General features: G+C 40.3%; 1 protein-coding gene across 1 annotated transcript; it reads right to left on the reverse strand.

The window, feature by feature from the left end:
- On the reverse strand, window positions 1–8,049 carry LOC135475409 (uncharacterized). The gene is made up of 6 exons (XM_064755294.1): window positions 7,909–8,049; window positions 4,876–6,330; window positions 3,998–4,180; window positions 3,590–3,637; window positions 2,263–2,380; window positions 1–1,821 (listed from the first exon to the last, which is right to left on the reverse strand). The coding sequence occupies exons 1-6, from the start codon at window positions 7,942–7,944 to the stop codon at window positions 410–412; spliced, it is 3,252 nt and encodes a 1,083-aa protein (XP_064611364.1). The 5' UTR covers window positions 7,945–8,049; the 3' UTR covers window positions 1–409.
- Between the last annotated feature and the right edge of the window lie 3,769 nt (window positions 8,050–11,818).

Here is an 11,818-nt window from a genome sequence, read left to right on the forward strand (position 1 = left end):
AATACAAAATGACATACATGTAGGATGGAACTATGAATGTTCCCCACATGAGCCGCTGTTGAATACAAAATGACATACATGTAGGATGGAACTATGAATGTTCCCCACATGAGCAGCCGTTGAATACAAAATGACATACATGTACAAAGGTTTCCGCCTAACTGTGTGAAACTATCAACACTAGCCAGGACTCTGGACACCAAGCTAGCCGACAAAATCTCATTAATCCCTTACTGGATTTAGCTTTGACTTGCTGAACTAAACAATCAGAATAATTGAATGCTTTCCATAAGAAACAAACAAGTGCATGTATTACTTGAGAGCTAGGTACATCACAGCTCAAGTCCTTACATATTACGTATATACAGGAACCACATGCTCGGTATAAACCTTTATTTGCACATGATTTTCAGTTTTGAGCCAGAGCCGACAAGTCTGCCAGTGTGTTGGCTACCAGGTGTGTGTCATCCATCTGTCCTCTGGTGTCCTGGAGGACATAGCCCTGAGATGATGTCATGGCGCTAAGAAGCTTTACTGCCGTCTCTTCATTAGCAATGTTGTCATCCTGCTGAGGCACATAGACAAAAGAATCCTGTACACTGACGCCTTCCTCGTCTGCGTTCTGCAGGGTTATGGTATAGTTCTCTGTGCCTTCTCCCTGGTTTTGGTCCACTCCAGACCGGTCCACCTCACTGGAGGTATGGGTCCTCGTGTGAGCAGCAGTTTCCTCCAGCGATGAGAACAGCCTATCACATACTCCACACATGAACACAGTGTCACTTTCTTGGTTTACTTGTTGTCCACCGTCCCCGATGTTATCCACGGCAACTTCCTCTTCAAACGCCATCTCCACGGATTCCTCGTCTTCTCCCTCTTTCTTGGCACATTGAATTGAGTGTCTTTTGAGAGAAAACGGAGAAGAAAACACCTTAAGGCAATACCGACAAACATGTTTGCCAATGCCTGTGTGCTGGACCTTATGCATGTTAAACTGCCTTGCTGTTTTGAACGCCTTTCCACATTCACAGAGAAAACGCCTTTCATCAGTGTGTACCATAAGATGGCGCTTGAGGCCAATACGGTGTGAGAAGCTGGCCTCACATTGGTCACATTCAAAAGGCCGAGCACCGGTGTGGATATTCTGATGATCTGCTAAACTTGAGCGATTGTAAAATTTTTTGCGGCAAATCGAGCAGCTGTAAGGCAGGTTTTTCTCTTCAGTCGACTTGTGGGTCTCCAAATGCCACTTGAGCTTGTGCGCTCGAAGAATTTCCGTCCACATACTGTGCACTGATGGTTTTTGATTCCAGAGTGCCGCTTTAAATGCGTGGACAGGTAGCGCTTGTCCAGTAAATGTCTTGTCGCACAGTTCACACTTATATTTTGCCTCTTGAATGTGAACAATGTTCATGTGCCGCTCTAGATCTCTCTTAATATTAAAGGTTTTGGGACAGAATTCACATTTAAACTCTTTTTCCCCGTGCTTAAGATTGATGTGTGTTTGTACATACTGCTGCTGACGGCTGGAAAACCCACACACACTGCACAGGAAGATGGGACCCTGGTTGCCTCCCTTGTACACCTCAACGCTTCCGGATAACTTGGTGCGATCCAGGCCTTGAACCCGGCCAGCCACTTGGCTATTGCCTTTTAAATCTAAGTAATCACTTACAAGGGAAACAGAACCATCATTCGTCATGTCATCAGAAATGAGGGATCCTTCACCTCTCTCTGTCTCCACCATAACGTTAAGTGCAACTGCATTTGGACTGTCTGGAGCCAAGACAACAACTGTGGAATCTTGGGGATTTACACCAGCATCTGAAAATGAAGTTTTAATAATAAAGTCTGACCTAGAACATTTTCATGAAATGAAGGTCAGTAAAGGAAAAGATCTGTGAATCTGTAACTTGTACACCTGATCACTAACTGAAGCAAGATTTACTCTCAACAAGTGCATTCTACCATATTTTGGGAAGTGAATGTTTTCTTTGTTTTTTTTTTTTTGTTTTTTTTTTAATATGACAATTGTTATAGGTGCTAAAGTTTGATCACTTCAGCCACAGTTTTTACCCAGACTTTAAAATCATTTTCATCTTCTACATGTATGTTTTATACCAATCTCCCTTCTTAAATTCAGCACAACAAGATATCTCAAAGACACTGAGTCACCTTATGTCTCTCAGCAACTATTTCTGTATCAGATACCAAATATGGCAGTGCACATATCTGAACACGGATGCTTCATAGAGGATCTCTCACCTGAAGTCAGTGGTTCTTTTCCTGCGTCTTCTTCATTTATGGATGATTCAACTGATTCCGAAACGCTGGCATCTATACTGTCATCATCTTGGGTTGGAAAGTTAGGCTGACTGGATAGCTGAAAGTACAGCTGAACAATGCAATAATATTCACAAAATGTCATGAGTGTTAATTAATACTGATATGAGGGCACCAGACTTTCTGGTCATCCAGTAAACACTGACTCCAAATTATACAGCATGCATTATGGCTCTGCACGTTATCAGAAGATAATGTAATGTTCACAGGATGCACAGGTAAACAAGTCCAAAATAATTGTATATGTACCTGAAAAAGTAGGTCAAAAGACTATTGCAATGACAATGACAGAATCAAATTGGACTGGGCCACCAATTATTGGGTCCTTGTGCAAAATTTAATCGAATGTGGCTCAATACGTTTGAACATATGTGTATAAATAAATACTGAAGTGATAAACAGCCATTCTGAACATGAATTCAAATGTTAACATCAAAGATAAGTTAAAGTGACCAAAATAAAATGTGGACTGAGGACTTCTTAGGAAGTAATTGGAATCTGGCTAACAAACAACATGTACCAGAAAACAAAATGTTCAAATAAGTATAATATCAATTTAAATGTTTAATTAGTGCGAAATAGGTCCTGAAAATTCCAGACCCAAGAGCATGTCATTCCGAATATCACTGATAATCAGCTCTGGTTCAAATTCTGTTCTTTTTTTGGTGACTTTTCTGCCAGTTTCAGAAAGGAAAGCTGTGAGTGAGTGAGTGCTTGGGGTTTAACGTCATACTCAACAATTTTTCAGTCATATGACGACGAAGGAATCCTTAGAGTGCACGTACATGTAATGTGCCTCCTTGTTGCAGGACGGATTTCCACCGCTCTTTTATTTAGTGCTGCTTCACTGAGACGACTTACCGAAGGCAAGTAAGCCGCCCTGCCCAAGCCATTATACTGATACGGGTCAACCAGTGGTTGGACTATCCCCTTCATGCTGAACGCCAAGCGAGGAAATTACAACTTCCTCTTTTTTAAAGCCTTAGGTGTGACTCGATCAAGGATTGATCCTGGATCTACCGGTCCCGAGGCGGACGCTCTACCAACTGTGCTATCCGGGCCGGTGAAAGGAAAGCTGTAAATGCAGTACTAATTACAACTCAGTTGAGCTCAATCCTGAGATTTGGTATGACTTATCCACCCCAAAAATATATATATCTCGAAGTGTGTGTCTTTAATTCTGCGATTCAATTCAGCTGATTTGTACCTGCAGGGCATTACCCACGTGTTGAGCATGTAGTGTACTGACCTTGTTTTTACTGCTTTGCTTGCTGACTTTTTCACAGGATTTTAGGTACTGCAAACAAATGACACAAATGTAAGAGTCTCCAGTGTTTTTTCCCACCTCTGCTCAGTTTTCCTGACAGTCACTGTAAGAGTGAATTATTCTTGAGTACAGCATTAAACCCATGTCAAATAATCTAATAATTGCAAAATATGTGTATGATTTAACAAACCCTCACCAGCTTTTCCAAGATAATTATATGCACAAGCAAACCTTTAACACAAAGGTACATGTACATGTGACTGTCATAGGGTAAAGCTTACTGTCAGTTGTGGACAACTGGAAATTTCGCATTAAATGAGAAGTTTTCTATCCGTGTAGTTAAAAGTTTCTCTAATAATAGGTCAACAATGTTAATAAGTGAGTACTCACTTTCTCCAAGGCATTCCTCGCTCGAATTACAGAAAGCCAGCTCCCATGTAGCAGATAGTGACTAGAAGGGGAGACAACTGCAGACACCCCAGTAAGTCTGGGCAACTTGTGCAGGACAAAGTCTTTTTGTGCCTGTTTTGTAATGAAACTGGTCTTGACAATAGCGGTGACACTTTCAAATATCTGAAACAGATAAATATTTAATATTTACTTGATTTTTGTATTACGTAGAACTCAAGAATATTTCACTCATGCAATGGCAGCCAGCATTATGGCGGAAGGAAACTGAGCAGAGCCCAGTGGAAACCCACGTCAATCCGCAGGTTGCTGCCAGACTTCCCTTGTGCAATCGAAGGAATCCAGTATGAGCTGGACTTAATTAACAGTGACCACATTGGTGAGAGGCTTGAACTGATAAATAATCAAACAGTGTAGTACTGTCATAGATATACAGGTTCTAGAATTTAAGCAATACACAATAAAATAAGGAAACTACTGTAAAGTGCCACAGAATGACTACAGAATAGGACCTAAATATACCATAAATATTTACACATACAGAAATGAAGAAATTAGTAGTTGGCTACCAAAAATATTTTAATGTCGTTCCCATTTAATAATTTCATTAAACGTTATTGGTGTGGCCCAGTTTCATGAAGCTCTCTTAACATTATGAGCTCGCAGCTATCATGACAACGTAATTCCTTTAGTACTTGTTGCCATGGTAGTTAAGTGCTTCGTGAAATCGGGCCCTGCTTTAGAAAATCGTCTAAATTTCTACAAATTTTATAACAGTTTAATATTCCTCCAAAACAGAAAGAAATTCTAGAATGATGCTAAATAAAAGGTAAGTTTGGCAGTACAAAATTTCTACTTACGGTGTCTTCCTGCTTTTCAAACACAACATTCACTTTGGGTGTGTCATACATCAATGAAGAATCATTGTCAGAATTCTGTTCAACTATGGTTCCTGTCGCTGCTGTGAAGCGTGTTTGAGGCTTGATGACAAGTTCAGTTTTCCCCTCGTCAGATACAGTCTGCAGCCGCTTTGATGGAAGAATACTACGCATGTTACGTGGTTTCAGACCAGCCAATGAGTCAGTCTGCGAGTTTGTTGTCATGGAAGGTTCTCCTGTCTGAGTGGGCACTCTGGGTTTGTCGTCAAGGAGACCATGAGCGATTTCTGCAGCCTGCAGTAACTCAGATGCCACACGTTTGCGTCTAGGGCGCGAATCCTTGGAGTCTGCCTCCTTTTGCTCAGGTTCGCACAGCACTACTGAGTCTGACTGCTGGTGCATAGTTACAGACACAACTTCTGACTCATCTTTAACCTGAAAGCCCTTTTCTGAATCAGTAATTGCAGTTGTCATCAGTGGGGCACTTGGCACCTCAAGACTTGAGGCACTTGGTACTTCACTACTTGGGTAGATTTCAGGAATGCTTTCCTCAGTGGATTCCACCACTTGAAGAGCAATGGAGTTTCCCTCACATTTACTATAAGCTGTAAATGAGATTCCCTCAGTCTTGCTGCTATCAACGGTTGACTTTCCACTACTCGCCTCTGATACTGTTGAGAGTTTATCAGGGTTGGTCTCTGTGAAGATCACCAATTCATCTCCTTCACTTTCATTGCCTTCAGTGCCTTCTTTCCGCTCACTCACTTTCTCCTTCATTGCAAGTTTCCTTGGAGAAAACCTCACAGCCTTGACGCTAGAAGTTTGGCTCTTCTTTGTGCCACTTTGTGTCATTTTGGCAGAGACTGAAACACTCGAATCCTGAGACTGAGGAGATGGATTAGAAGATTGCAAGACATCTGGACTGTTACAGGCACTCTCTTTCTGAGAAGGTATGAGCGTTACCTTTGCACTCAGCACTTCTTTCTTTGGGCTATCAGTTTTTGAAGTAACATTTTCAGGGTTTTGTAGAGGTGTGTTTTTTTCTCTTTGTGTTGCTCTGTTCCCTACAGGGGACACTGGTACATTTACACCTACTTGTTCCTTTGGGCTTGATTCATTAGCTTTCCTTGCAGAACCTTTTTCCAATACTTTAATAGACAGCGATGTGGTCTTAGGAGTAGAATCAGCAGGAGCTGAAGGAGGTGTCTTTCTTGCTCCTATACGCTCTGCTGCCTTTCCAACTGGGGTAAGTTCATTTCTTTTTACTTGCTTGGTGGGAGGTCCGCCATCCCTCAGACTGGTTCCTCTCGCTTTCCCATTCTGACCTCTGGATGGAGTTGAATCCACCAACTCACTGCTTTCTGTTTTTGTCAATTTCCTTTTCGTTTGTCTACCCGATCGTCTTAAGGTAGTAGTGTTCTGAGCTGATTCTGGTTCCTGGAAATTAAGGCAACTTGTAATTAGAAAATGTGTAACAAAACATACTAAACCAAGACTTTTTAGCAATTTATGTGATGTTAAGCATCAACCTTACTATTTAGACATTAAACTACATTCAACTTTGTTGTTTTATTTCTTAAACAGGTTACATTAAAGGGAGATAGAATCCTTGCTGATTGGCTGACAGTGGAGGTAGGGCTCCCATGGTTACACTTTAACCATGCAGCTTGAATTACACTTGAAAAAATCTGCCATACCGAAAATTCAGCTTAGCCTGTGCAGTCTGGACTTGTCTAGCCAATCAGAAATGATTCTGTATCCCTATAAGTATGTTAAATTGCTTATGTCCACCAACTGCTGAATTATATGTATCCCGGTTTTGTTACTTTTTCAGAATCACCTTTTTCTCTGAATACTCTGTACTGTATTTTTATTCACCAATATAGAAATAAAACAAATGTATCAGCCTTACAGAGGTTAAATTAGTGAAAGTGAAACCCCCAAGGATTTGATTTATCCCATATCAGTTCATAAGTTAATCAAAGATGGCTTACAAGTGATATATACAGAAACAGGAGTATTTTGCTACAATATTTATGAGGCAAAACCAGACCCAGTCATACAGACAGATATTGGTATAGAATTCAGCTTAACTTAAAAATATGCACCAGCAGCATCAGCTGTATTTTAAACCATAGTTACTCCAGAGTCAACTCGAAGATTTCTGCCATTCTGCTACACTGAATGGTGGCTTGAAGCAATGACTATATAACTATGGCTTAACAAAATTTTGCCAACCTTACATCAGAACATACAGGGTCTAACTATTCCGTAATTGTCCGTAATTGCTCCGGCAGATACAAAACTAACAATCAGTCATCAGTTTCTCATATTGCAGGGATAATATGATTAGGGAACATACTTTCACTGTAGTTCTATTTCACTTGAGGTGCAGTTGCAGTGATGAAAAGGCAAAATTGAAAGGTGCAGGGATGAACTTCCAGTTTTGAATTGGGTAGCATTTGGAACGATGATACGTATGTTTGTTCAGTAATTGTCAGAGTAGTTGCAACTAACTATTCTCCCTACGCATTATACTGCACTGATGATGAAGTCAACTTTAGTCTTTAGTGTTTGCTTTCCTCAGTTCCTGATTTTAAGCCAAATGTATTATAATGCATTTGAAGTTGTTAATACATGTGCACACATATTCATATATTCTCATTTGAGGCGCATTCATGAAAATCAGAATGTACTAGGTTTCCTATGGCATATGCCAACTGTAACTTGTAAGCGTCTGCAGTTAGTGACTTCAATAGTTCACTTCAGATTTTAATTCCAATATCGTAGTTTCACACAAATCACTACCTAGAATTTCATGACCATTATGCCATGTAATTCTCCACCTTGTTGTGTTATCTGGTTGTTTTTTCTCTTTCTTCATTTAATGAGTGGCATAAGAAAATGTTAGAAACTGTTTCAATAAATGCGGTGTTGTAGCAGAGACAGACGCCATTGTGAACACAGCGAGAAATGCCGCGCGAGTTGTGGCGCGCAAACCCTCAAGATCATTACCTTCCCCAAAACTCCCGAGTTTCTTCTTGTTAACATTCTTGGAGCTTGTGGATTTATGTATCAAGCAAAGCTAAAGGTGGTATGCAACTCTGGCTTGTTCAGGAACAATTTCAGAGCGAAAGAACATAACTTCCAGACATCAACATGTCTGCGCGCTGCTGTCTTCTCGACACATCTCGCGGTAACACGTACTCCTCGCATGTAAGGAAGCTTGCCTATTGTACAAAATTAAGCAGATTGCTGAGTTTTCACCCTTCTTCCAGCTGTCACATTTGTAAGCTCACACCAAGCGCTACCCACTATGTATAGTGCTTGAGATAGTTGTTTCAAAGTGTTAACCGCATCGACAGAAACTTATAGATACATTTACGACCTCTTTTATTTCTATGAATATTTTTCATTCGGCCGTGGCGACTGAGCCAGCGCTGACCCCTCACTAAATCTAGCTTCATGTAGGCCCCTGTAGACAAAATAAATCTGAAATCTGAAATAGGCCTATGTACCCGTAGAGACAACATTCAGACACACATTGTATAAGTTCCACTAAAATATTATAAATGTTGCCTATGCATATATATCTATTCAATATTATTAGGTTTATACGGAACCGCGGAACTGCTTTAGGACCGATGAGCAGCTTTCATACTGCAGCTTTGTTGATATACGCCATTGTAAGATGGATTCTACTAACAGAGCTCAGCTTATTTATATGTATTTTGACTCAGGTCTAACGCTGATAAAATGACAAGATCAGCTAGGTAGGCCTATATATAGTAGGCCTAATGATGTAGATAGGCCTACGCTCGATATAAAATGAGAGGCATAAATGTATAATTAAAGAAATACACCACATATAGTATATTTAAAATGATTTTATAACATTTGTGGGTTGTCATTACCGAATAAATATGAGTATTACAAGATTATGGGAGTTGATCGGACCTATTCTATGTCTAGGATCTGGCACTGTAATCTGATTACGTGAGGCACACACACACACAACTGGTGGCGAATGACCCAGCTAAGTGGAGATAATCGTTACACGGATATTACAGACCTATGGCCCTAAATGGTGTTTAAAGGAACATTTGTGATTGCAGGCTAACTCGGGGGTAAGTTTGCCAACTCGAGGTAAAGTACTTTTCCAATGAAACCAATGGGCTTGCTGTGCTCTAAATAACACCACTAAGCAATTTAAGTTAAGAAATTCTTTCTTAACTTTATATATTATATTTTTATATTTTATTATATAACTATGTCCCTTCCGCGGTTCCGCAGGTTTACCGCGCAGTATTCATAAAACTTAGGTAATTCAGTGGTCAATTAAACTTTCATAATTTAGCGAGTCTAGCCAACAGTGGTGGAGTTGCATGACAGATAATTTGTATTTCACGAAACCTTACTGACTACGTTGGCATAATGAGTAAACCAGATGACAGCGACTACAGTGTGATAGCTGGCAAATGATCACACGTAGCCTGGCGTAGGACTGAACTGGGACTAATATATAACATTTTTTAAAAGTACGCTAATGTTATATCCGTCCGAGGCCTGACTGATTAAGTCAGACGTCGATCTTGTCAATATACCTCCTGCAATTTTAAGCTTTCGTTACTCTTCATATGAATGCTTCGACAGTATCAATTCACGCGTTCCTATAGCACCATGGCTTGCATACAGAATTATAAGTGGGCTAAAACAAATATGCATTGATGTTAACAGCATTTTATTACAACTCACTGCCTGGTGTAGAACCTTGCACTAATTGGTTACATGCAACCTGGAGTAACCGGTAGTGCAGGAAGGAACGCATTCAGTTTAGAATATATGTATTAGCATGAATGTATGGAATTATTTGATTGACGGTTCAATCGATTATTTCATGTCACCATTTCTATTGATGTAGATCAACGGGCATGAAGGTAAATTTTGATGTCGATTTTGAGGTTTTCGGAAGAATCTTACCCTCAGTCCAAGCATTTATTATTATTATTATTTAATGTCCGTGAAAGTGTATGTTATGTGTACTTGTTCACATCTGCATTTTTATGATGGCGGTCTCACGATTATAACCTGCACAATGTTACAAGAAGATGAAGTAGAATATTTCCGTAAATGCGCTCTGTACCGGACCAATAAAAAGTTTACTAGACCTACCTGTTCCAAGACAACTGAGAAACTGACGTATTATCAACCAGGCAGTGGCTACAGTGACTTTTGTCCCGGGCCAGAAAATGGCTTGCCGAAAGGTCATTCAGAAAGTGACTAGAGATTTAATTGCACCACCATAACCACCCAAAAAGTGGCTAGAGATGTGTCATATAACCACCTAGAAAATGGCTAAAGACGTTTCCCATAATCACCCAGAAAGTAACTAAAAACGTGTATGTCCCATAACCACCCAGAAAGTGGCTAAAGACGTTTCCCATAACCACCCAACAAGTGGCAAAAGACGTGCCCCATAACCACCCAGAAAGTGGCTAAAGACGCGTATGTCCCATAACCACCCAGAAAGTGGCTAAAGACGTGTATGTCTCATAACCACCCAGAAAGTGACTAAAGACGTGTCCCATAATGCATCCAGAAAGTGGGTAAAGACGCTCCCCATAATGCATCCAGAAACTGGCTATAAAGACGTGTCCCATAGTGCATCCAAAAACTGTCTCTAGAGACTTGTCCGGCGTTCTCGCACAAAGGGAAAGTGGCGTACGACCGTCAAGATCCCCCAAAACGTGACTAGAGATCTGGTCCAAGACCACCTAGAAATTGGACAGAGATCAGGTGAAAGATAGACTACTTAGTCCAGTACAAGCGTCTAGACTAAAGACTAACAAGGAATTGGACAAGGAATTGGACAAGGAATTGCACACCCGAGGCCACCCAAAACACAGGCACAATGTTTAAATCAACCGCAAACAAGTGGGGGCGTACAGCCTGGAGGAAAAACAGCAATCATTACCGCACATGAGAAGGCCTATATAGGCCTCACCGGGCAACATCTGTTCATGAACAGTACGTGTGCGATGAAATAGTTAAAAGATTCCGAAATTATCGTATATAGTCTGTGTGGGATGAACATTTGTGCAGTTAATAGTGTATAGTGCATGTATGTGTTGTACATGTGCGCATATACAGTTCGAGCATGTAACAACTCTCCTTTACCTATGTTCATCCTTCACTAGTACTTCCTTGTGTAAAATGAATGGGCATTGAATGTGTGCGAGAAACGTAACAGTCATCGTGCTACATGTACATATATAGCCCTTAAATCATAATGTATTACATATGGGGAAACACATGCTGCATATACATGTATGTACACGTATGTCAATGTACCAATAGTTTAGCACGTGTGCACTTACTGTGTACTCTGATCATGTAGAATTACTCTGAAGTCTCAGTGGAAATATATACATGCTATATGTTACAAATTACCAAGGTTGCGATAATACTGTTGAGTTTAGTAAAACAGGTCATTATTAGAATGTACCAAAAACCTATCATTCATTTAAAGAACTTCAGTGTGTAAAATGAATGACTGAATATAAGCCTACGCAGCAAACCTTCTACCTACCGTCTATCCCACAGCACTGCAGTATATGCAAACTGGTTACGTACTGAATGTATATAGAGAGTACGAAGGATCTCTACCTATCCTTTTATAAAGCAGAGTATGAAAGAGCTATTATCTTTACCCTTAATATTTTGTTTACTTATTTGTTTGTTTATTAAAATTGTACTCAAGACTATTTCACATAACGCGACAACGGCAAGTTTTATGACTGGGGCAAATAAACGAAGAACCTTACCATATGCGTACGACGTACCAGAAATACATCATCACGGAACTTCATATAAGACCAGTTAACACTACTTCAAGTTGTCTTGACTACTGATTACCCTCCAGTGG

Source organism: Liolophura sinensis, chromosome 9, assembly GCF_032854445.1.
Source record: "Liolophura sinensis isolate JHLJ2023 chromosome 9, CUHK_Ljap_v2, whole genome shotgun sequence".
Lineage (NCBI taxonomy): Eukaryota > Metazoa > Mollusca > Polyplacophora > Chitonida > Chitonidae > Liolophura > Liolophura sinensis.